Source organism: Cervus elaphus, chromosome 4 (assembly GCF_910594005.1).
Source record: "Cervus elaphus chromosome 4, mCerEla1.1, whole genome shotgun sequence".
Lineage (NCBI taxonomy): Eukaryota > Metazoa > Chordata > Mammalia > Artiodactyla > Cervidae > Cervus > Cervus elaphus.
Genome location: NC_057818.1, coordinates 56,996,058 through 57,021,443, shown reverse-complemented (window position 1 = coordinate 57,021,443; position 25,386 = coordinate 56,996,058). Strand labels below are relative to the sequence as shown.

Genomic DNA, 25,386 nt, shown 5'->3' with positions numbered 1-25,386 from the left:
CACACAACGAGAGACACAGGCAGAGACACGTAGAAACACAGAGACCATGGTCTCTGACAGACATGGCAGCCAGCTCCCACTAAGAGTGTGGGCTTCCGGGAACCCCAGCACCTCGCCAGTACAGTCATAGCAGCTGAGGAGGGTGGAGAATTCCCCCAGCCTTTCCTGCCTCAGGGCCGGGAGCACAGGGGATGAAGGGTAAGAGGCATGGAAGTTTTTCTAACAGAGGGAAAGAAGCTCTCGACCCTTCTTTTATCCACCTCGATATCACTTCAATTCGCCCCAAGAGCTGAGCGTTGCTTTAGCAGTGAAAATCTATAACTAGAGATATGTCATCCTGGTCTTAGGGCTAGGTATTTACCCACCAGATCTGGAAACATAAGTCCATAAAAATAGCTTTGTTCAAGAACAATCAGGGCAACTTTAGTAACAGCCCCAAACGGGAAACAGCCTGAGTGCCCAGGGATGGGAGAACACACAGATCTGTGGTCTCGTCCTCGGAGTACTATACAGCAAAGAAAAAGGAACAGTCTCTGACACACAGTTGAGGTCACATGAAGGAAGCCAGAGCCAAAGGGGGCCACTGGACATAAAGCTCAGAACCAAACAAAACTAATCTGTGGTGGAAAGTATCAGAGGGGGCTATTGATTGGGAAGGGACATGACAGAATCTTCTAGAGTAACGGCAATGTTCTCTATCTTCATACGGTCCGTGGTTACACAGGTGTGCACATAAGTGAAAACCTCAGTGAGCTGTCCACAAGACTTGTCACTTTTCTGACTTGTAAGACAAACCTCAATTTTTTTTTTTTAAAGCAAAACTCTTTAAGCCAGAGAAGGGTGGGATGCCTTGGGGAAGGGGCACCCGCAGGGGTTTCTTTCAAGCATATGTGTGGGGTTTTATTTCTTGGACTAGGCTGTGGGTTTATGGGGGGTGGGGTGTAGTATTCTGCATGTCTGAAATAGTTTCGACTCAATTTTTGAAAATATATAAAGTCAAGCAGAGAAGGGAAGGAGGAAGAAGTAGATTTACTGAAAGTGGGATGCATGGAGGAAGAGACGCAAAGTCAAAGACACAAAGACCTACTCCTCCCCATTGGAGGAAGTGGACCAGGCTCTGAGAGAAGGAAAGAGATGTTAGAAAAATACTCTGTGATGGCAGCGGGTGGGGAAAAGGGGGCTTGGGGATAGCAATGAAAAGTCAGAAAGACAAAGGGACAGGAAGAAGCAGAGGGGGAAACTGAGGCAGGGAGGCCGCGATGGGCCACGTGGGTCTCCCCCACCCCAGCCCTTGCTGACCCCCAGGACCCTAACTCACCAGACAGCTGAAGTGTGGCCCGTCGAGCCTGGAGGGGGAGAGACACAAGGGCATGTCAGGGGCGTCTTCAGCCTCCTGGCTCTCGAAGTGGTTGGGGGATGGATGAGAGGCAGGTGGCTGCAGCTGTGACCACTGCAGCCGGTCCGTGGCTGCGTGTCTCGCTGTGGGACCAGCCCCACCACACTCACCCCCACTCTCCCACCGGGACAGGAAGTGGGGCGCGGAGGCCAGGCAAATGTTCCCCCCTCCCCTGGGATTTGCATAGACAGAGGCCGGGCGGGGGCAGGGAAAGTGAAGGAGAGAAAGTCCCCGGAGAGAAGATGTGGGTGCCCGAGGGCAGGTGGGGGTGGGGAGGGGGCCTCGGTGAGCGAGTCCGTTCAATGGGTCCATCCTGGACCAGAGGGGAGAGACGATGGGAGAACACAGAAGATGGGGAAACACAGAAGAGGCTCCGCCAGGGCGAAGGGAGGAGAGGAGGGAAGGGAGAAAGGTGTGGAGAGACGTTCGCGCTTGGGCTGCAGGAGCTATTTATTAAGCCCCAGAAATGGGTGGGGAATAGACGGGCAGACAGATGGAGAGATGAAACAGAAAGACTGGAGACAGACACAGCGAGGGAGCAAGAGGCAGCGAGAGACCCACCAACAGAAAAGATGTGGCCCACAGCACAGGCTGCAGACAGAGTCAGGGATGCAGTGAGACCCAGGGGAAGACAGGGACAGAGGCCAAGGGCCACTCAGGAGGACACCGGGGTGGAGGGAAGAAAGCGCCCCAAGAGAGAGATCCTTTCTCTTTTCTCTCCCCAGGGGTCCAGGGGAGACACAGGTGGGATGCAGGAAGGAATCGAGGAAGTGGCAGAGGCAAAGAGACCCAGGAGGGGGAGCGGACCCCAGCCCCTCCCACCCACCTGCCCCCTGGGTGGGACAGAGACCACCGCCCCGCGGGGGGGCCTGGTGGCAGAGGGGTCAAAGGTGAGGGGCAGGGCGGGGGTTCTGGGTCCCGGGTTCGGAGGGTCCCCACTTACTGTGCAGCCTCTAGGGTGAGCATGGTGGTGCTTGCTGCCGCCTGCAGCCACCACCCCTATTTATACCTTGGCCCAGCCCCCGGGGTGGGGGGGGCAGGGGTGCCGGCTGGCTGTGAGCTCAGCCCTCCTCGAAAATCCCCTCAGGGAGGGGGTCGGGGAGGGGGCTGGATTGCACAACCCCTTGGTCACGTGGCAGAGAGGGTGGGCCCAGGGGCTCTCTGGATTTGGGGATCCCCAGGGTTGGGGTGGGGGGGCTGGCCCTGAGGAGTGGAGATGGGAGAAGCATTGGGTTTGGCGGGACCCTGAGAAAGTAAAGGAGTCAGGGGTCTTGTGGTCAGGGTGTGTGTGTGGGGGGGGGTCTCTGGACAGAGGAGCCGGGGGGAGTGGGTTCCTGGGGGGCACGCAGAGACCGACAACAGGTGAGAGCACTGGGGTGTCAGAGGCGGGGGAGCAGGGGTCCCTGAGGAAGAAACCCAGTCCTGAAGCTGGTGGGGACCCCAAGGTGGAAACACTGTGGGTGTGTGACCTGAGGGGGGGGTCCCCTGGTCGTTCCGGGGAGCAGGAGCCTCCTGCCGGGGGCTGCCCCAGGCCTGGAGGAAGCAGGTCAGCACCTGGAGGGCGGGGCCCACAGAGGCTCTGCTGGCTGGGGCCTGGGGGGAGCGCTCAGGAGGGGCGGGGAGATCCGATCCGACCCAGGGGTCTTGCAAGGGAGGGTGAAGGGGCCAGTGGGGGCCTCCTGGGGGTCGGGGCATCCCACTCAGTGAAGCGAGGCCACCTGGGCCAGGGCTCGTGACGGTGGACCACGACCCCCCAGAGACCACGAGACACCATGGAACAAAAGGCCTGAGCTTTATTAATTCCCCGCCTGTCCCCCCGCCCCCCAAGGTGGGAAGTCCGCTGAGGTCAGAGGTCACCAGGCCTCGGGGCCGGGGGGCCCGAAGCGCCGCAGCAGCCGCTCCTGGTCCTCCAGGTCCTTCCGCACCTTCTTGCGCATATAGAAGATGGGACAGTCCCGGCTGCGGGCCGGGCGGCCGTCAGGGCCAGAGGCAGGGCAGGGGCCGTTCCCAGGACTTTGGCCCCTGTGTGCTGCCCACCCGACACCCGCCCACCAGGGGCTGTTTGCTCAGCAAGCTGAGGGGGGGAGCCGATAACAGAGGGTGCTCGCTCAGGCGCTGGGCCACCAGCCGTATATCACCTGGCACCTGGCACCTGGCGTGGGAACCCGCCCCGCCCACCCGTTCCCTGGGGAAAGCCCGGCCCGCCCTGGGGGAGGGGGCTGGGACCCTGCATGTGCCTCTGTGTGATGGTGTGTGTGGCCATTTCCTGGGCAGATACTGGGTGCCCGGCCCTGCCCGCTCAGCAGCCCCCCACGCCCACCCCAGCGAGGCCAGGACACCAAGGGTTGGGGAGACCCTCACAGCCAGAGGGGGATGTGGCAGGGAGGGCGCGGGCACTTGAGCCTGAGAGCTGGGAGCCGGGCTTTTGAGCCAGGCCTGGGCAGTGGTGGGGTGGGGGGGCTGCGCTGACCCGGCTGGCCGCCCACCTGGTGCAGATGACGTCCTCGTGCAGGCTGCCTTGGCAGCGCTGACACTGGGTCCACAGGCGTGAGAAGCGCTCCTCCAGGGCGCTCAGGTGGGACACCTGGGGACGGCAGGGGCTGAGCGGGCAGCCTGGCCCCGCCTGAGCCCCAGCTGCCCGGCCCGCCTCCCCTGACCCCTCACCTCCTTCTGGTACAGCTCCGACTCCCGGGGCTGGCAGAACTTGCACACGGCTCCTGGGATTGGGGGGGGGGGGGGCGGTCAGCACCGGGGAGCTGGGGCTGAGCCAGGGCCTGGGCCGACCCATCCCCGCCCGCTGCCCATCCCGGCTTCTGAAAGTCCCCACAGAGAACAAGGGAGCAAGTGTGTGGAAAAAACTCCCTGGGGAACCCCCGGGGGAGGGGGCCTGGGACCCTCACGGCGGCGCCTGCAGACGGGAGCCCCACCCAGGGGCCACGCCAGCCTGTGGGGCTGGTGCCAGAGACCTCGGGTGATGGCAGAGGCGGGAAGGCCGGGGGCTGGGGTCCCGCACTCACCCTGGTGGCTGAGGACAGTGCGACAGCCAATGCAGCAGTTCCGGCGTTTGGCGAAGGCCAGGAGGCCGCCCACCTTGCCCGTGAGCACCGTCTTGCAGCGAGTGTGGTCTCCGCCTGCAAGTGAGGGCAGGCGGTGGGCCAGGTGCCAGACCGGGCCCCCAGTACCCCCACCCGCCCCGGGGGGCCCCCCGTACGCAGCAGCACGGCCTCCGCGCGGCCCTCGCCCAGGATGGGCTCGAAGATGCGCAGGAGCGGCTTGGCGAGCTGCTGCTCCAGGTAGTACTGCGTGTCGATGGGCAGGCTGTGCTCCAGCACGAACAGGGGGTCCTGTGGGCAGAGCAGGGCGCCGTCACACGGGGGAACGGGGCGGCGGGGCCTGGGAGGGGCTGAGGGGCCGGGGTCCCTGGAGCCGCAGAGGTTGGGGGGGGTCCTTCAATCATGAGTGGGGCAATGCTGAGTGGCAGTTGCTAGCCCAGACTAGGATGGGGTCAGAGGTCATGGGGGTCCCTGGTCACAGGTAGACGCCCTCAGGTCCCCAAGGAAGGGTCAGAGAGCACAGTGGGGGCAGGAGGTGCAAAGATAAGAGCTGGAGGCTGGAAGCCCAGATCTAAGGTGATGGGGCAGGAACTGGGGACTGCAGAGGAGATTGTGGGGTCAGGGGTCACTAGACATCCAGATAGGATGCAGGAGGGTGTGAATCCCAGGGAAGTACAAGTTGGAGAGCCGGGACCAAGAAGCCGGAGCCACAGAAACAGACGGTGCGACAGGCACTCTCGCCGTCTGCAGGGAGGCTGCGCCCCCTTCTCCAGGAGGGGTCCGAATAGCGGGGGCGGGGGGGGGGGGCGCCCTTTCCAGAGGGTGCGGGAAAGCCTGAGAGCAAAGCATCACGGAGCCAACTCCCAGGGGTGTGTTGATGTGTTGGGGGCGGTTCTCAAGGTCCCCGCGGGGCCGCGGAGAGGAACACCCTCCCGCCAGGCCTGGAAAGCAGAAGTGAGAGCCGGAGAGCTGGGCGGAGCGCGCAGCCCAGGTGGGCCTGACCTCGGACTTCATGTAGGCGGCCACGCCCTTGGCGGCGCTGATGATCACGTAGGGGACGCGGTCGCCCAGGCTGGGCGCGCTCCCGGGGTCCCGCTTCCTCATCCTGCGGGGAGACCGGGGCGGCAGGCCCGGGTGAGGGCAGGTGGGCCGGGTGGGGGCGGGCGGGCGGGAAGTGGCGGGCCCAGCTGGCTGGTGAGGGGCTATTTCTGGCCGCCCCCACCCCCTCCCGGGCCGGGCGCACCTCTCGGCCAGCTCCACGTGGGCCTGCTTGCCCGCGTAGTCGGCGGCTGCGCGGGTCAGCTCCTTGGTGATGACCAGCTGCGAGATGTCAATGCGATTACACAGCAAGTCGGAGATGACGTCCTGCGCATGCGCCACGGCGCCCGCGGGGTCTCTGCAAAGGGGCGGCCGTCAGTGGGACTCAGGGTGCGTGCCAGGGGCGGGGAGGGGCCCTGCCCGGCCGCCGGCTGCCAGGGGGCAGAAACCGGGCCGGAACCTGCAGCTGTCCGACCCCACACTCTTTCCACAGCACCGCCACCGAAGGGCTGGGCCTGACACCTGTGTCCCCAGGGGAGGAGGGGCTGGGGGCCGGGCCCCGGGGCCGGGTGGGGGTCCCCACGCACCGGTCGATGAGCAGGCGGCGCAGCGAGGCGGTGACGAGGTTGGCCACCAGGGGGCAGTTGTCCCTGCGCACGGCCTCCAGGCCCTTGCAGTCCATGCGGTCGTGGGCGTCGGGCCGGGAGGAGAAGAGCAGGCCCGCATACCGCTTCTTGCTGATGAGCAGGTAGGGGAAGTAGACCTGGGGGAAAGCCGCGGCGGGTTGAGCCCCTGGGACTGTGGGCGCCGGCGCCCCATCCTGAGACTTCCCTAGAAACGGGACAGTCAGGGATGGTCCCCGGGGATGTGGGCTAGGGTCACTGGGGAAGGTGGACCCTAAGACCCCAGCGTCCCAGCTCCGAGGGGCTGTGTGGGGGACTCAGCATTCCAGGGACTGCCCCCCCAGATCAGAAACGGACTGGAATAAACCTAGACCCTAAAACCCAAGATCCAGACACCAGGGTGAAGTCTGGAGGGCCCCAAATGGAGGTTTGAGACAGACCAGAGGCAGACAGGGGAGCCAGGCAGCACCCCCTCAAAAAGAAGAGACTATAGGCAGGGAGTGAGCCTGAGGCGGGGCCTCCCTGGACGGACAGGCTCCAAATCTGAGAGCAAGTGCACCCCAAGGCCTGACCCCAGCTGTGAATGCTGGGGACTGAGTATGACGTGAGGGCTCCCAGACCCAAGCCTGTCTCACTCTGGGAGAACTGGAAAGCAGCGCCCCAATCCAGGCATCGCCTGGTCAGGGGGCCCCCAATGGACAGGGCTGCCCCCCCCACACCTAAAAACCAGAGATGCTCTAAGACTGACAGCATCTTTAGGAAACACTGTCTTGCAGAGCAAAGACCAAGATCCTGAACTCAGGAGGATCCAGGCAGCAAACAAAATACCTCAAAAGTGGGGCTTATGAACTCAAAGAATGGGACACCCAGTTCAGGGCGCCCCGAAACGGAGACCTGAGCAACATAGGGTGCCCAGACGTTGACACAGCAGGAGAATCTCACACAAATGCAGACATACCCGAGACTCAGAGACCCTCCCCAAAAAGTGGCAAGGTGTCTGTCCACTCCAAGCACTGGGGGCCCCCACTTACTTTCTCAAACTCTAGCCGGATGGGCGAGGGGAAGTGGCCGGACACCCAGTCTGCAGCCTCCCGTCCCAGAGCCATCGCCTCAGCCACGGAGGAGACGCCGAAGCGGCACATGACCGAGTCTGTGTCACCATACACCACCTGGGGAGGGGCGCGTGTGACCCGGGGGGCGGGGAGATGCTGGGCGGCCCCTGCACTTCCCACGCCAGCCCCGGGCCCGTCTCAGGCAGCAGCAGGCAGGCAGGAGGCCCCTGACCTTGGCGCTGGTGCTATAGCCGTTCTCCACCGTGTACTTGGACTCCACGAGCTGCTTCGTCTTCTCAATCATCTGGCGCCCGAACCCGGTGACACTCTGTTGGGGAGAGAATCATGCAGCATGAGAGCCCAGAGGCCATCCGAGGGAACACGGGCTTGGGCTCCCACCTCTGCTGCTCCTCCAGGTATGAGCATGGGTGAGCTGCTGTCTCTCTGGGCCTCAGCTTCCAAATCTGCAAAATGGGCTACTGAGCTGCTCCTTAATGGAGGTCCTTAGAGGAGGGCCTGACGGCAGCAAATAGTGGCGGAAAGGCCAGTGCCAGAAGAGGCCATCAGCTCAGTGTCTCTCCACACAGGTACTGAGACATCTGGTGACATTCCTGGTCCCATTCCCCCATCCTTGGGCAATCAGAAATGTCCCCCCCAAAGATAGGGGGCTGTAACAGGGCCAGGGGGAGACCATTTTTTTCCAAATAAAGAAACTGAATCTGGGAAAGGAGGAGGGACACACTAAGGAGAAACACATGTGACTACTGTTTTTGTTTGGATCCAGCCAGAAAACCTTTGTCTTTAACTCAAGCATTTAGGCCATTTATGTTTAGTGTAATTATTGATTATACCTGAGCTTAAATCTACCATCCAACTGTCTTCTATTTGTCCCACCCATTCGATGTTCCTTTTTCTTTCAAACTTTTTTCTGAAACAACTCAGTACTTTTTTTTTGTTCCACCCTTAGGCCTTCATAAGCTTAAGGAACAGAAATAGGAAAAGAGGCCAAGAAACAGACATACCTGAGACAGAGAGAAGGGGCTGAGAGGAAAATGACAAGAGAGACAAGGCCAGGAAGCGGCAGCAGTGATGAGGAAGCGCCAGGGGAAGCCCAGCCACACCCTCCTGCCTGGCCTCCCCTTGGGAGCTGCAACCTGATGCCCAAGCACCCACTGCTTTCCACCAAGGAGGTTGGGAGAGGCCCCAGGGATTAGGAAGGGCCAGAAAGAGTGGTAAGGGTGATCTACCACAAGAGATTAACCTCGCCCAAAGAGAGGTCTGGCTCTTGGCTGGCTCCTGGGAGGGAACCTCTAAGCCCTTGGCATGTCCTGCCTGACAAATGTCTTTGTTCATCTGGGACCTTGGGTCACACCAAGTGATGTGATTTATGGTGGGGGCCTTGGGCCACACCATATCACCTTGACCTCTGGAGGGACTAGAGACTGAGTAACTGAGGTCAGTCACATGGTGTACTCCATGCACCTGATCCTCAATAAAAACCCAGGCCACCAAGGCTGGGGTGAACTTCCTTGATGGGCAGTACCACAAGTGCATCAATGCGGGGAGGAAGGAGAGCTGTCTGCAGGACTCCCCTGGGAAAGGCAAATGGGAGCTTCCGCCTGGTCCTCCCCTGGACTCTGCCCCATGTGCCTTTCCCTTGGCTGGCTTTAACCCCTATCCTTTCACTGTAATAAATCATAACCATAACAGCTTTTCTGAGTTCTGAATCCTTCTAGTGAATCACTGGATCTGAGGGTGGCTTGGGGGCCCCTGAACTACAAGTGGGTAGGTGGATGGGGGTGCACAGGCCCCTCCCAGCAGAATGCCCAGTCCCTTCTACCCAGAGCCATGTGAGGACTGACACAATGAAGGGAGCTCCCTGTGGCTGGAAGGAACCAACTCTGGAATGTGCAGGGACCCAAACCCCAGGGTAAGGGACTAGAGAGAAGACCTTTCTAAGAATCTCTTAGGCCATGAGCTGAGGCACTGATCCCAGCATGGCAGAACCTCAGTGAGTCAGGCCCGCTGTGGTCTTGCTGTGGGTGTGTTTCTGTCTGAGCAGTAAACAGCCCCCACAGGATGCTGCTTGTGGGCACTTCTGCCCACATTTCCTCTCGGAGCAGAGCACTGTCCTAGTGCCAGCCGAGCATCCTCGCCGGGGTCCTCACTCAGGCACAGGACGGGGGACCTGCGCGCCTGACAGTGAGTCAAGTGCCCGAGCCTGACCGTGCTGCTGGGTGACCCCCGGCCCTGCCCCAGGGTGACCCCCAGCCTTGGTGGTCTGGGGTTTTACTGGGGGTCAGGTGCCTGGAGCACCATGTGACTGACCTCAGTTACTCAGTCTCCAGGCCCTCCAGAGGTCAAGGGGATATGGTGTGGCCCAAGGCCCCTGACAGAGACACGGCCCTGTGCTCCCATCAGGAGGAGGAAGGGAAAATGCTCTCTACTCTGCCACCCCGATGGGGACCAGGGGAGAAGGTGGGCTGGGGTGGCAACTGCCAGGGACACGAGGCTGCCAGGTGACTATAGGACAGGTGGAAAGAAGGAGCCAAACTGGGTCCCTCCCTTCATTCCTCAGCCTCTGCCTGCCCTGCCCCGCCCCACCCCACCCATCCTTCCCCGACTTTGTCTACCAACTGCTTTCCTGTACACATTTACTACTGTCGCCATATGTGCCCCCACAAGGCTAGACACTAGGGCAGGAACTCTCACCATGTCACCGGCTAGACCCACAGGGCACAAGGCCCAGCCCACAGTGAAAGGTCAGCAAGTGTTTTGCTGAACCAATCACGTAGGCATCCACTCTCCAAAAGGCCAGTGGGTTGGGACGATCCAGGCTCTGACCTCCACCACACTGAGCCCTGGTTCTCCCCAAGAGGCGGTGTCTGCCCTCCATCTGCCACTGTGCACTTACCTGTGAGATTTCCAGGCATGGCAGCTTGCCCACCTGGGCGCCAGTGAAGCCATATACAGAGTTGGCGCTCACTTTTAGCGCCAGCTGGCGCCCGTCCAACACTTGCCGCCGTAAGGGGTCTGTCTCCTTGGCCAGCTCGGCCTTAGCCCTGGGAAGAGAAAGGAGGACGTGGGGACCAAAGGCCACTCGAATGGCATCCCAGGCCTCACAGGGAGACGAGAGGGCTGGGTCCGGGTGCCTTTCTGGAAAGGAGTGCCACGTACAGTTGTGCAGGTTGCACACTGCATGGAGTTGCCTAGCAGAGGGGATGGAGGAAGCTGCCTGCAGTGGGTGACTTGTTCTAATTGAGACACAGCTGCAGCAACATGCGCTGGTGAGGAAGAGGGATTCCAGGCCACTTCAATAAGCCTGAGCTCAGAGCAGGGTGGGCGGGGGGAGCTCAAGGGCCCACCTCTTCCGGGCGCTGAGCAGGTTCTCCAGGATCTGGGGGAGCAGCCCCTTCCGCACTGATGTCTTCACAAACTCGTCCCCTGTGGGTGTCTTGATGAACTGATCCTCAGTCAGGCTGGATGAGAGACGGTGGGGGTGACACCTGGCACCCCCCCCCCAGCTCCTCCTCTTCATCCCTCAGGACATCTCTACCTCTCGTCAGTCCCCTCCCCTCCCCACTAGCTCTGGGTCTCTGGCCCCACTCTGGCCGGTTCCTGGGCAGTCTCAGGGTACATGTGCTGAGAGAGGCGCTGTACCCTAGTTTCTGGGCGGCCCCAGGCCGCAGGAGCGTGGTATAGCACAGGTTGTGGGCCATCATGATGGACGGGTACAGCGAGGAGAAGTCCAGGGTGGCGATGGGGACGTCGTAGTACCTGGGGGTGCAAGGGCAAGTCAGGGCCGGGCGCCCCCTTGCACCCACCACCTCTGGCCCCCTGCTCCCTCTGCCGGGCCTCACCCTTTCAGGGGCTCAATGACCGTGGCCCCGGTATAGTCCTCGCCGCCCTCCGTCTTTACCACGGGCATCAGCAGCCCCTGGCGCATGGCCTGGGAAAGGAGAAGGCGGGACCCAAGGGCGGGGGGTGAGCAGGGCCCCTCAGTGGGGAGCGCGGTGGCCGGGCCGCCCGAGGCTCTGCCTGCTGACCTGCCGCAGCAGCTGGGACACGACCTTGACCTGTTGGCCGCGGCTCAGCAGGTAGCCGAGGGGCACGCCGGTGACGCGCGCCATCTCCATGGCGTTCACCAGCACCATGAGCCGCTCCAGCAGCCGCAGGGGCAGGAAGGCGTCCTTGAGGCAGTACACGGCCAGGCGGCGGCGCGTCTGGTCGTTCCCGTTCTGGGGACAGGGACAGGGGTCAGGCAGGCGACAGGGTGGAAGGGAGGAGGGTGCGGACTGAGGGGCTAGTGCGGACTAGGAGGGGCGGGGCAGCGGAACAGAGGTCGCCACTCCAGAGGTCACAGGAATGGCTAGGGATACAGTTCCCATCTGCGGAGGGAGGTCAGAGGTCAAGGGCAGGAGGTGAAGGGGAAGGTCAGGAGAACAGGCACGGGATGTCCAAGACCAGGAAGGTAGGCAGGCGACTGAGGGCCGCCAGCGTGGGGAGATGAAGGGGCGGGAGGCGGCGGTCTGTGGGCTTGGGAGGCGGGGTCTGAGGGGATGAGGGGCGGGGTCTGAGGGCTTGGGAGGCGGGGTCTGAGGGGACGAGAGGCAGGGTCTGAGGGGATGAGGGGCGGGGTCTGAGGGCTCGGGAGGTGGAGTCTTAGGGGACAAGAGGCGGGGTCTGAGGGCACGAGGGGCGGGATCTGAGGTCTCGGGAGGCGGAGTCTGAGGGGATGAGAGGCGGGGTCTGAGGGCTCGGGAGGTGGAGTCAGGGGCACATGCACCTGCAGGTCTGTGATGATGCTGTGCTGCACGTCCTCCTTCTGCTCGCCCAGGAAGTGGAAGCTCACGGCGTTGAGCGTGTAGGACCGGAGCTTGTACTCCCGCAGCAGCACCTGCGGCGGGGGGGGCAGGTTGGATGGCAGCCCCGGGGAAGTGAGCCCGCAAGGGCTGCCCCTCCTGGCCTGGCCGTACCTGCAGCATGTCCATCTGCACGCGGCCCACCATGCTGACCACCTTGCTGTCCCTCCGGCCGGTCTGCCTGGACTGGAAGGACGAGTCCCGGATGTTGGAGCGGAGGCCGATCACACGGCCCAGAAAGGGGAAGCTCGGCACCTGGGGGCACAGCACATAGGGAGGGCGGAGGCTGGGGGGGTCTGCAGGGCTGAGCCACAGGAGCAGTGACCACATGACCCATAACACCCACTGTGGTGCCGCCCTCTGCCTGCTGAGAGCCCTGTGGGCTAGGGAAGCTCTGGGACAGAACCTCAGGGATGGGCAGGCACGAACTGGAGGCTGCACAGACAGAGTCAGGGGCCTGGGACTATGGGGGTGAAGGAGGCAAGGATGGTGCCCAGGGGCTGAGGGGCTGCACCCAGACGGGGAGCTGCAGGAAGAGACTTGGGGACAATGCTGAGCTTGCTGGGAAAGCAGTGGGTGCACGGGGTGGGGGGCCTGGGGGTCGACCAGTTGAAAGCACAAGCAGGGGCTCGCATGGAGAGCTAGGTCTATACTGGAGACAGTGGACTGGGGAGACCAGGCATGGAGGACAGGCGTGAGCCGGGGTGGAAGCGGTGAAGCTGGGGGAAGAGGGCAAGGCAGGGGAGCGGAGGCTGGAGTATAAACACCAGGCTGACAGGGGTGGGCTTCTCCCGAATGTGGTTGTTTGCTCTTTCTATTATGAAACTGGCCAAATGTATAGAAAAGGAAGAAAACAAGAAATCAACCCTGAATATCCATTGGAAGGACTGATGCTTAAGCTGAAATTCCAATAATTTGGCCACCCGATGTGAAGAGCCGACTCACTGGAAAACACCCTGATGCTGAGAAAGATTGAGGGCAGGAGGAGAAGGGGGCGACAGAGGACGAGATGGTTGGATGGCATCACCAACTCAATGGACATGAGTTTGAGCAAACACCGGGAGACAGTGAAGGACAGGAAAGCCTGGTGTGCTGCAGTCCATGGGGTCGCAAAGAGTCTGATACGACTGAGCGACTGAACAACACAATACACCTGTTAGGAGCTGAAGTGTGTTTGTCTAAAAGATGCTGAAGTCGTAACTCCTGGACCTCTGAATGTGACCTCATTTGGAAACTGAGTCTTTGCCGGTGAGCAAGTTAAGATGAGGTCATTAGGGTGGCCCTGATCCAATGTGACTGTGGTCTTTAAAAAAACGGGACGCTGGTGCACAGAGGGGAGAGCTGGGGAGAGCGCCAGGTACACCCCACAATGTCTGAGGAGACAGGAAGCTAGGAGAGAGGCCTCAGAAGGAACCAGCCCTGTGACACTCTGACTGGCCTTCCAGCCTCCAGACTGAGAGACCACACACGACTGTGAGCCTCAGACCCTGCAAACCCACACGCCCCCATGCCCACACCAGATTCAAGCATCAAGGTTTTGCCAGCAACTTCCTTTTTTCCTTAGTTTTTGCTGACATACGTTAAAGCCTAGAGAACGAGGCACTGCACTCGTGGTTCAGTCTGCCCTTCCAAACACCCAAGCCTTTTCTTTTCTTTTTGGCCGCACCAGTCAGCATGAGGGATCCTAGTCCCCTGACCGCGTACTGAACCCACGCCCACTGCAGTGGAAGCGCAGACTCTTAACCACTGGCCCTCCAGGGCAGTCTCACATGAGCCTTTCCTAACTTAACCACGAACGCTTCCTTGCCTCTGCGAAAGCCACAGGAACCTTCAGGCTTTCAGCAGGCCAGGAATGGGGCCAGAGCCGTGGTTTCCAGGAGGCCTCTGGAGCCGCTGGGCAGGGGCCCACAGCCTGAGGCCCCATGTCAGGGCAGCACCCCGCCCCGACCTGCCGTACCTTGAGGGTCTGGGCCCGGGAGATGAGGTAGGGAAGGTCGAAATTCTGGATGTTGTAGCCGGTGATCACGTCAGGGTCCATGACGCGGATGAAGGTCGACCAGGCCTGAGGCGGGAGCACGCAGGGTCACCCAGGCTGACATCTTGGTCATCCTGGAAGCCCCCAGGAGCAGTCCTAGAGCCCTCCCACCCATGGAAGGAAGACTGGGCAGGTGCCTCTGAAAATAAGGAATCCAGAGGGGCAAGTGGCTCAGGAAACAGCCTCGGGGTGGGGTGGGGGTAGGGGTGTGTGTGTGTGTGTGTGTGTGTGTGTGTGTGTGTGTAGGGGTGTGTGTGTGTGTGTGTGTGTGTGTGTGTAGGGGTGTGTGTGTGTGTGTGTGTGTGTGTGTGTGTGTGTGTGTGTGTGTGGTGGGGAGGGGTGGGGGCACAGGGAGCTGAGGAAAATGAGAAGGGGCGTGGAACGAGAGCCACCTGCAGCAAGTCCTCCTCCCGCTCGTAGCTCTGCACCTTGGCGCCCAGGATGGGGGCGCAGGGCCGCAGGGTGAGCGCCAGGCGCAGGAAGGGCTCCGGCTCGCCCCAGCGCAGGCCCAGCGAGCAGATCTGGATCACAGGGTCCCGCTCAGGCTCCGGGAAGATGCCTGCACGGGGGAGGAGGGAGGCAGGGCACCGACTCCTGACGCTCCCTCATGATTCACTGGGTGGGCACACCTCTGCATCCCACCAGGTCTGACCGATGTGGTCCCACTGCCCTCAGACCCTGCAGGATCCACCCTGGCTCCCTCACTGCCCGTCTCTCCCAGCCCTCACAGACCAGGCCGGTTCTGCCCCAGGGCCTTTGCACTGGCTGCTCTCACCGCCCGGAATGCTCTCCCCACCCCCATACCCCACCCGTCCCTCTTCATCAAGGCCTGTCCCCTCACCCTGGAGGCCTCCCCTGCCCAGCGGCCCTTTCCCTCTCCACCACCGCCCTCCTTTGTGGTGCATCCATTTGTGTCTTTACTCTCTTCTTCCTGAGTGAGCTCAAGAAGTGCAGGGACTCCTGGAGTGAGACTGGCCCATCACTGACGTCTGGAAGGAGGGAGGGAGGACCCCAGGCCCCAGGGACAGACCTTTGCGGCCAGCGCATTCAATGTCGAAGCTGAGCACGCGCAGAGGGGCAATTCGCTGCCACTCTCCTTCCGGTGGGTGGCTGATCACGTCTGACCACAGCACGTCGACCTCCAGCTGACACAGCGTGGCCTGTGGGGAAGAAGTGGGTCAGCGGTTACAGGGTCCCGGCTCTGTGTTCCCCCGGCCCAAACTCAGCCCCAGAGACCCCCATACCTTCCCCTCCGGCCTCAGGATGTATTTCCCAGGTGGGAGCTCCAGCCAGTTGCAGCCCACGATGTCCGTGTCCACCATGAACCTTCAGGGGGATGAGGGTCAGTGGGCAGAGGCAGGTGGAGGGGACAAAGTGAGAGAAGTAAGGCGGGGGACATACCGGATCTCAAAGTCAACGTTGGCCTCATACGGCGCGAAGCTGGGGGTGCCCAGGCCGGCCAGGCGGATGCCCTGCTCCAGGAGGCGGCGGGCGGGTGCCATGAGGCGGGGCAGTGCCAGGGTGATGCGCAGAAACGGGGAGGGGCCGTGCCCGTGATACCCGAACATACCTGTGGGCAGAGGGTGCTGGCACCGGCCCAGGGGGACCCCTGCCTGACCAGGCCCTTCACCCCCAGCCCCCGCGACCCCTGGGGCGGCGCTCACTCTCCCGGGAGCACAGCTCCACTGCCAGCACGGCCGGCCCGGTGAGCTCCTTGCCCCCACGCTGGTCCCGGCTGATGGCCGCACTCAGCTCCCGCTGCAGCTCGCTCAGGTGCTCAGGTCCAAAACCTGGGTGTAGAACGGCTGGTCAGACGTGCAGGGGATCCCCAGGTGGCCGGGCGAGGAGGGGTCTTTGGAGTCAAGGTCACTCACCAGGGGGTGCTGGGGTGTAGAAGTAGGGTGCAAAGCCGTGGATGTGGCAGCAGACAGAGACCCCCTCGTCGGTGACCCCGAAGGCGCGGAGGATGGGAACCGAGCCCTGGGATGGCGGGGGCGCCCCAGGCAGGGGCCGCGCGGGGGCTGTGGGAGAGGGGGAAACACAGGGTAAGGGGGGGCTGCCCCTTGGACTCCTAAAAGTGTGCCTGCCTCCCTCCTGGTTTCCGGTCCCATCCTTTCCCCCCACACAGCTAGAGGGAGCACCCGCCTTTCTTTTGTGAATCAAATGTTTCCTTTTCAAAAGTAGAACCAACTTTGCATGGGCAGCGTTATGAGCTTTAACACTGGGGTAGAGTCGTGTAACCACCGCCAAAACTGGGGTACAAACGGTCCCGTCACTCCAAACAGCTCCCTCGAGCTGCCCCTTGTTAATCACACCCACCTCCGGCCCGCCCCCTGGCACCATCGGTCTGTGCCCTGTCGTCCTGCTTTTGTCTTTTTGAGACCATGCACAGAATGAAGTCATTCAGTACGTAACCCTCCCGGGCCGGCTTCTCCCGCTTGGCCTGACATCCCTGGCACCCGTCCACGCCAAGCTTGTCAGTGGTTTGTCTCCTTTACTTTGGAGAAGCACTGCACGGTGGGCTATCCATTCACCCGCCCCAGGACGTGTGAGGTGTTCCCAGTTTTGGGTGGTTAAAAAAAGAGCATCAACACCCATGGTTTTTGTTTGAATGTGGCTGTTTGCTTCCCTCGGGTAAATATCTTGCAGGCGGAATTGCCGGGCCCTATGGTAAGAGGTTTAAGTCTGATCTCTCAGTGAAGCTCAGGGCAAAAACCAAAAACTTAATTACCACCGGAAACACTGTAAAAGGCTAGGTTGAAGCCTCTGAGAAACGTGCAGGCTGCTTCCCAGAGTGCTGTGCCAGGCCATGGCCCACTGGGCACACGGGTTCCCGACCCCGACCCCACACCCTCGCCTGCACGAGGTACTGTGGGTGTATTTCACTTTAGCCTCTCTCACAGGTGTCCGTGTCTCACGGTGCCTGTCATTTACATTCACCCAACAGCCGATGACACGGTAGCATCTCATGTGTTCATTTGCCACTGTAGATCCTCTAGCGAATTGTCCAAGATTTTTGTCCACTTTTGAACTGAATTCTTTCTGAATGTTCTTTATTTGCAGCACTGGTCCTGTCAGACATACAGACTGCAAACGTTTCCTTCCCGCCTGTAACTTGTCTTTGCTTTCTCCTTCAGGGGAGCCTTCGAAATGCAAGCTGGAGCTTGGACGTGCGTGTGTGCCGCGTGCTCAGTCACTTCAGTTGTGTCCGACCCTTTGCAACCCCATGGACTGTAGCCTGCCAGGCTCCTCTGTCCGTGGGATCTCCCAGGCAAGAATACTGGAATGGGTTGCCATTCCCTTCTCCAGAGGATCTTCCGGACCTAGGGATTGAACCTGCATCTCCTGCATTGGCAGGTGCATTCTTTACCACTAGTGAGTGCCCCTGGAGCTTAGATGGGGTCTCTCCATTGCCAAGGACAGGCCAGCTCACTCAGAGCGGAGTGCTAAGGTCCTCACTGGCCCCTCACTGCCTTCCTGGCTGCTCCCTAAACGTACCAGCCCTGCTCCCTCCTTAGGGCCCCCTGCCCAGAGTCCCACTTTCCCAGACATCCCCATGACTCCTTGTCACCTCCTCAGAGGGGCCTTCCAGAAGCTCCAAGAGGCGAGGTCCAGCACCCCCTCCACCTGACGCTCCTCTGTGACCCTCACCACAGCTGTTCCGCTTCCTTTCTTGTTCTGCCTCTCCTTCTAGAACGGGAGCCTCGGGGAGCAGGGACCTGGTCTGCCTGGTACCTGGCCTGCCTCAGTGCGCATGCTCGGTTGTTCCCAACTGACCGGATGAATGAATGGAAACCACACCACACGCCTCGCCCCTCTGCGAGGAGCCAGCCCCTTCAGGCCTCAGTTAGAAGACCTCTCCTCCTCCAGGACGCCCCCCTCCCGGGCCCCACCTGTCCCCCCTGCTCAGAGCCCTGGGCGGGGCCCCTCTGTGTCCATCTCTTCCCACAGAGCCAGAGCGGCTGACCCAGCCCCTCCCCCCACCCACCAGGCCTCTGATCCCCAAACTCACCCACGTAATGGTCGATCTCCAGCTGCTGGAAGATGAGGGGCTCTGTCTGGGGGTCCAAGGTGGGTGGGGTGGGCCGAAGCCAGCGGGCATCTGTGGCCGTTGGGGAGAACTGCCCTGGATGGGGGAAGGGAATCAGGGTCCATGGAGTCCTGGTCCTGCTTCGGAAACAAGTAATTGCCTTCCCCACCCTGCTCCTGACCCCTCAAGCAGCATCCCATTTGGGAAAGAAAGTCAGGTGGAGGCGGTGGTCTGCATCAGGCGAGACACTCCAGGGGGATCGAGGGGTCAAGGGTCAAGGTTAGAAGCAACAGGAAACAGAGGTGGCCTACTGACATGACAGCCAAAGATCAGCCCCTTGTGGAGCTCAAAGCAAGCCAGGCGCTGAGAGTTAAAGGTTGCAGGTCAGCTCCAGGGTTTGGAGGCGTGACAGGTGTGGGGTCCCCACAAGGGTGGGGTGCAGGGGGGCCCCTGCTCTGAGTCTCACCATCTGCCGCCCCCTCCAGGGCTGACTGCAGCTCCTCCTCCTCCTCCTGCTCCTGCAGCCTGCGCTCTGCTTCCATCTCCTCCATCAGCGCCAGCTCCTCCTCGAACTGCGAGGGCCGATATGCCTCATCCTCATCCCAGAGGCCCCCACGGGCCCGCTTTGCGGGCACCCCAGGCCCCGGGCCTGGTCGCCGCTTACCATCCATCCTGTGGGGCAGGTTGGGGTGAGGTGAGGGTTGCTGTCTTCTCCATGGCCTCCCATGCACCCACCATGACCGTGAGCCTTTTAAAAAATCTCCAAAGTACGGAATCCCCTGGCGGTCCAGTGGTTAGGACTCCATACTTGCACTGCTAAGGGTGGGGGTTCAATCCCTGGTCAGAGAACTAAGATCCTGCAAGCTGTGCGGTACAGCTAAAAAATTTTTAAAAAGAATAGACTATGCTCATCTGTGATGCTAAAAGTCTGGCTAGTGGCTGCTCCTGGGGTGGGGGAGATTGACTGGGAAGGGGCATGAGGTTGTTCTGCGGGGTGGTAGAAATGTACTATACGGCCAGCTGTATACTTCAGACCTATGCATTTCACCACATGTAAATTGCACCTCAAGTAAAAGCATAAAAAGTGGGGAGGCTGCAATTCAACATCCAGGGGTTTATGCTACAGATATACTATCACCTAATGAAAAACTGCATTTACGAGGTTATTTCCGGCAGCATTGTTTGCAGTCCCAAAAGACTGGAAACCACCTAAATGTCCTCCCCTGGGGGACTGTTTAAATAACTTACATGAATTCTGTTCCCTGGAATATTATGCAGCTATATAAAGGAATGAGGAAGCTCTCTATGAACTGACAGAGGACTCTCAAAGACCCATTGTTAGGTAGAGAAAGCAAAGTACAGAATGGTGTACTTAAGAGAGCTTTTGTATTTTAAAAAAAAAAAAAATTTCTAAGAAAATGAAAATGTTTACCCTGACTCTAATCAGTAGGAAATAATCGAACCAAAGTAAAGACTGGCCTGCGAGATGGAATCTTCAAAAAATGTCCAAGTCATGAAGGAGGAGGAAAAAAGATCAGGAAACTGTTTTAGATTAAAGGAGAGACTATGTCGTCATGACAACTAGATGACAGGTGTGATCCCAGGCCAGATCTTAGATTTAAAAAGTAGAAATAGGGACTTCCCTGGTGGTCCAGTGGCTAAGACTTTGCACTCATAATGCAGGGGACCCCGGTTCAAGTCCTGGTCAGGGAAATAGATCCCACATACTGCAACTAAAAAATCCTGTATGCTGCAATGAAGACTGAAGATCACACATGCTCCAATTAAGACCCGGTGTAGCCAAATAAATAAATAAATATTTTAAAAAAAAATAAATAAATAAAAATTAAAAAAAAATAAAAAGTAGAAATAGCACTGAAGGGTATCGCTGGAACTGCACAAACTGAACAATTGTCTGAGATAATAGTATTGTTTCATAGAGAATGGCCTGATTCCCATTATCCTGTAGTATCATGATGGCTACAACTTGTACATAGTTCAGCCAAAAAAAAAAGTGTACGTGCATCAAGATAAAGCAAATGAGGCAGCACATTCACAACCGACAAATCCAGGCAAAGGGTTCATGGGTGTTCATTGTACTTGTTTCGGGATGTCTCTGCAGACTTGGAATTTTTTTTAATTAAAAGTTGGAGGAAGGGAATCCCTGGTCAGAAACTATGACCCATAGTTGGGGCCATGAGTTGGGGCCAAAAAAAGAAAAAGCTGGAGAGAAACACATAAAATAAAAATAACATTTACACAAGGTGGTGGGAAAATATATCTAAAGATGTTGCTTTTTCACCTAATAATTGTGGCAGGGTAGGTAATAAACTGGCAACACTGGCTTTCTGGGGGGCTGGGGTGGGGAGATACTTTGACCAAGATCTCACTCACATACCATACGATTCATGCATTTTAAGTGTACAGTTTGGTGGTTTTTAGTATATTCAGAACTTGGGCAACCTTGACCACAGTCCATCTTAGAACACCGTCATCACCTGAAAAAGACCCTCTCCACTCAGTGCATCTCCCACCCTCCCCCAAAGCACCACTGATCTACTTCGTCTAGATGGACTGGCCTATTCTGCGCATTTCCTAGAAATGGAATCCTGTGTCTGGCTTCTTTCTCTGCGAATGTTTTCAGGGTCCACCATGTTCTAGCACGGATCCATGCTTCTTTCCTTTTCATGCCTGAGTACTTCCCCACTGTGTGGCTATCTCACGTTGCGTTCACCTGTGAGGGTCGTCTGCACCTTTGGGCTCTTGTGAATGGTGCTGCTGTGACCGTGCAAACACGGGTTTTCGATGAGGAGAAAGAATCTGAACCGACTCTCCTTCTGTGCCCCTCCCATGTAACTGTGCAGACACGTGGTCTGATCTCAGAAGGAACAAGCCTGGAGGCCTTTGCTCCGGCCATGCGAGTAGCCAGAGAGATGCAGAGAGTTAGGACCCCGGGGAGAGGCCCAGGTGAGGCAGAGGAAGCTGAGGGGTTGCCAGGAGCCCCGCAGAGTGGCCAGACCTGGCCTGGAAGGGGGAGGAAGAAGAGGGCCAACTGGTTGCCCTGGGTCACTGGGCTGTGGCCATGGGGTACGATGGGGGGCAGCTGTCACCGGAGCCAAACTTAGGGTCCTGGACTAGTCTCCCATCCCAGACACTGTCAGGCAAGCCAGCATGAGAAGAAAGGGGCCCCTGGGTGCCCCCTCTCAGGGGTGCAGGGCAGAGCTTGGCACCTTTCTGGGTGCTTCAGCAGCAAATACTGAACGGCAAGTGAATCCAGCATTAACCACAAGTGCTTGCTCTAAGTCACACACCCGTTTCTCTGTGACACTCACTCCCTGGAGGTTGTCATCGCATCCCACCCAACCTCACCGCTTTTTTTTTTGCTACACCACAAAGCATATGGGATCTTAGTTCCCTGACCTGGGATTGAACCCGTGACTCCCTGCATTGGAAGAGCGGAATCTTAACCACCAGACCACCAGGGGATGGCTTTAAATAACATCTCTTAGCTTTTGTGTCTCCCACCCAGACCTCAGCTGGGGCTCCAGGCTGACAGATCTGAGTGCCCACTGTGGCGACGTCCCTTCAGGCACCCCAGACTCCAAAGCCAAGCTCCTGATCTCCCCCCAGACCTGATCCTCGCACCCCACAATCTCCCCTGATTCGGTACAGCTCCCGGCAAGTTGACAACCTTGGAGTCACCCCAACTTCTCTCTTCCCTTCAGACCACATGCTCACTCCATCAGCAAATTTATTTATCAGCTCTGCCTTTCAATGGACAGGAATTGCACTGTTCTCGGCAACCCCCACCCCGCCCCGCCCCGAGCTGCCCCAGCTCCCAGGCTGGTCCCTCTGGCTCCCTAAGATGGTTGGCCTCTATTTGGTGCATTGCTGTTTGTCTGGCTCCCCCTGCTGGAAAATAAGCTCAGCTCGGGCTAGGATGCAGTATCCTTCACTGAAGAATCACCAGTGTCAGTAACAGTGTCTGGCCCATAGGGGACACCCAAGGAATATCTTGAATGAATAGCCTTGCCCGCTCCCCATCTCCCTCCTTCCACCTGGCCCCCCTCAGTGTTTCCTCCACTCAGCAACCAAAGAGATTGTATGAGTACGTCAGATCATCCCGCCCCTGCTCTGTTCAGAGCCTGTCCCTGGCTCTTGCTTCATGCAGTTAAAAGTCCTCATCGTGGCCCACAAGACCCTGCACAACTGCCCCCACCTTCTCTTTCAGGGACACCATCTCCGCCCTCTCCCTTGCTCATTCCAGCCACTTGCCGCCTCTCTGTTTCTCAAACACTCCAGGCTTGCTCCTACCCCCGGACCTTTGCACAAGATGCTCCTGCTGCCCACCCAAATGCTCTTTTCCAGACATCCCCATGGCTGTCTCCTCCCCGCCTTCAGGTCTTTGTTCCAATTTCACCTTCTCAGTGAGGCCGGCTTCAAAATACAGCCCCTGGGACCTCCCCAGCAGTCCAGTGGTTAAAGACTCTGCACTTCTGGGACTTCCCTGGTAGTCCAGTGGTTAAGACTTCACCTTCCAATGCAGGGGGTGTCGGTTCAATCCCTGGTTAGGGAACTACGACCCCACATGGCTTGCCACCAAAGAAAAAATAACTCCATAAAACAGATGTGATGTTGTAATAAATTCAATAAAGACTTTCAAAAATGGCTCACATTAAAAAAGAAAAAAAAGACTCTGCACTTCTACCTCAGGGGGCATGAGTTCAATTCCTGCTCATGGAACTCCCACATGCCAAGGTGCGACCAGAAAAATAGATACATAAAAATTTGAAAAGACAGCCCCACTGCCCCCTCCTGACACTCTCCAACTCCTTCCCCAGCTTTATTTTTCTTGCTGGGCTTTGTCACTGTCTGCTGCGATGTATCAGATCGTTAAGAGTTCTCAAAGTGTGGTGCCCTGCACCTGTAGCTTCTGGTGGGAATTGGGGGGAATGGAAGCTGTCAGGCCCCACCCCAGACCTACTGAGTCAGGGCCTCTGGAGGTGGGCCCAGCCACCCGCGTGGGATCGAGCCCTCCGGGGCCTCTGAAGCGGCTCAAGCCTGAGCACCACTGCCTGTTCCTTGTTTACTGTCTGTTCCCCGCGAGGAGAATGGAAATGCTGCAACAGCCAGGATTTCACCTTCTGTTCCTGCTACATCTCATGTCCCCAGGAGAGAGGCTGAGGCTGAGTACACACCCAATAAATAACGTTCTGCTGCTGCTGCCGCTAAGTCGCTTCAGTCGTGTCCGACTCTGTGCAACCCCATAGAGGGCAGCCTGCCTACGAGGCTCCTCCGTCCGTGGGATTTTCCAGGCAAGAGTACTGGAGTGGGGTGCCATTGCCTTCTCTGAATATGTTCTGAATGCAGCACAAAGGAAGGAACTCAGAACTTTCACCAAAGCTTCTGAGGCAGGTGCTGCTATTAACTCTCCAACACAGTGCCTGGCACGGAGGCCCAGAGTCAGGAAGCCACCTTCAAGGCTGAGGTGACACGGCTCACTCAGAGGAGCAGAGTCAGGGTTCAACCCAAGCAGACTGGCTCCAGGGCCCCATTGGTGATCAGCGCTCCAGGCTGTCGGCCTCCGGGATGCCAGGAGAGATATGGGGGTGAACTGCCCTCTGCCCAGCGGGGGAGACAGGAGGACAGACTCATCTGCTTGCTCACCCCCTATCCTGGCTCACGAACCTCTGTCAAGTGATCGATTAAACAATGACAAATGGATCTATTCACTCCTGCCCCCCAAAAAACTCCACACCTTTCATGCTTTGGCCAGATCCCACCTCTGGGCCTTCTGATTCCTGCTGCCCTCATCCTGGGCTGTGGATCACCTGGGCTTGTGTCTGGCTCCCTCACCAGACAGGGAACTCTTGAGGGCGGGGCAGGGCTGAGGCTGCTCTGGGTCCCCAGAGTCACCCAGTATGGGGCCTGGTCTTGGGAGGTGTTTACAGGATGAACTCTTCCTTTTTCTTGGCCACCTAACTCCTCTGCACCCTCTGAAACTCAGTTCTGGTTCAGTTCCTCCACACTGATCAGCGGCCCCTAGGGGCTCCCACAGCACCTTGGGGGCATTTCCATTACTGCACAAGCTATGACAACTTCCAGCTGAGAGGTCCTCAAAAAACAGGGGTCTGGGTCTGGGTCCCCAGCATCACCTAGCAGAGTGCCTGCAATGCAGGCCACTTCAAGTTGTGTCAGTTTAGATTCTTCTCTGGTGTCACCAACTCCATGAGTCCACCCTGAACCCTGAATTTCTTCTCTTAGCTCTCAAAGACTCGTGCCGCCTCTTTTTAGTTCAGAAAGCTCTGGCTTGAGATTCCCTGTCCTTCTTCCAACCAAACTGAATTATCACTAGCTCCCCAGTGCCCAGCAAAGGCCCTGAGTAGGACAGGAATGGCCTGGGTGGGGAAGTGCAGGAAGGAGGGGGAGAAAAGGCAACAGGAGGTTCCCGAAGTGGGTGGGGCCATGAACCTGAGACACTGACATCACCCTGCCCACTTGCTCCACCTAAGCTCTGCCCTCAGGGTGGCACCCCCAAACCCGCTCCCTCTCAGGTTCCCCTGATTGAAGGCAGGAGGAGAAGGGGACAACAGAGGACGAGATGGTTGGATGGCATCACTGACTCAACGGACATGAGTTTGAATAAACTCCGGGAGTTGGTGATGACACGGAGGCCTGGCGAGCTGCAGTCAGTGGGGTCGCAAAGAGACACGACTGAGCAACTGAACTGAACTGAACTGAACTCTGTCTGCCCCTGGGAAAGAGGCTTTCTCTGACTTATTCGGGTTGTAGCCTCGACTCCTAGGGCAGTGCTGGGCACAGTGTACTCAGTATTTAGAGAATAAAAGATGACACCATGCCCTCACGTGCACCATCGAGTATCCAACGCCTCCGGGACCCGTTGCCCCAAAGACTTCGCAAGATGCTTCCCCCTAGTCCCCGGCGCCCAGGGCCAGCGCCCGCCGCAGGCCGAGGGGACGCCCCCACCCCGTCATCTGCCCCTGCGTAGGCGCCCAAGGCCACTGGCCTCTGCCCCTCCTCCGCGCGCCCCCTAGCCAAGGGGATCCCTCCCGCCGCCATGCCCCACGCGAGCTCTCACAACCCTCTCTCAGGCCCACGGACTCGGCTCCCCAAGCCTACTTCCCGGCCAGGCCAAGTCCCCTGCAATTCCCCTTCTCCCGTAACTCACCCGCTTCAAACAGTGTTTCCCGCCACAGCCCACGCCGCCGTGACCCCTGACTCCGGCGCGCGCAGGCCCAGAGGCGCGGCGCGCCGAGCCGGGCCACGCCCCTCCCGC

General features: G+C 59.0%; 2 protein-coding genes, 1 long non-coding RNA gene and 1 other non-coding gene across 4 annotated transcripts in view; 2 read left to right on the top strand and 2 right to left on the bottom strand.

Moving 5' to 3' along the window:
* The window catches only part of SPIB (Spi-B transcription factor), a 6,030-nt gene extending 3,513 nt beyond the window's left edge, over positions 1-2,517 (bottom strand). Inside the window, exons 1-2 of the mRNA XM_043899962.1 lie at positions 2,340-2,517; positions 1,319-1,346 (exon numbers count right to left, since the gene is read on the bottom strand). Coding sequence (XP_043755897.1) covers positions 1,319-1,346; positions 2,340-2,362 — 51 coding nt within the window. The 5' untranslated portion in view covers positions 2,363-2,517. The remainder of the gene's footprint in view (positions 1-1,318; positions 1,347-2,339) is intronic.
* The window catches only part of LOC122692411, a 10,800-nt gene extending 2,536 nt beyond the window's left edge, over positions 1-8,264 (top strand). The window contains exons 2-3 of the long non-coding RNA XR_006340645.1: positions 6,887-7,578; positions 8,130-8,264. This is a non-coding gene — a long non-coding RNA (uncharacterized LOC122692411). The remainder of the gene's footprint in view (positions 1-6,886; positions 7,579-8,129) is intronic.
* POLD1 (DNA polymerase delta 1, catalytic subunit) lies at positions 3,170-25,386 on the bottom strand. The gene is made up of 27 exons (XM_043899899.1): positions 25,279-25,386; positions 18,556-18,761; positions 18,072-18,185; positions 15,934-16,080; positions 15,724-15,849; positions 15,461-15,629; positions 15,304-15,385; positions 15,090-15,219; positions 14,452-14,618; positions 13,982-14,086; positions 12,139-12,279; positions 11,949-12,059; positions 11,209-11,400; positions 11,023-11,111; positions 10,823-10,939; positions 10,528-10,641; positions 10,077-10,224; positions 7,395-7,490; positions 7,142-7,279; positions 6,075-6,250; positions 5,693-5,845; positions 5,452-5,554; positions 4,608-4,740; positions 4,414-4,527; positions 4,061-4,113; positions 3,883-3,980; positions 3,170-3,355 (listed from the first exon to the last, which is right to left on the bottom strand). Exons 2-27 carry the CDS (start codon positions 18,758-18,760, stop codon positions 3,250-3,252), a joined length of 3,327 nt encoding a protein of 1,108 aa, XP_043755834.1. The 5' UTR covers position 18,761; positions 25,279-25,386; the 3' UTR covers positions 3,170-3,249.
* Positions 19,730-19,802, top strand: TRNAM-CAU. Its single transcript has one exon. It is a non-coding gene; the product is annotated as a tRNA-Met (tRNA).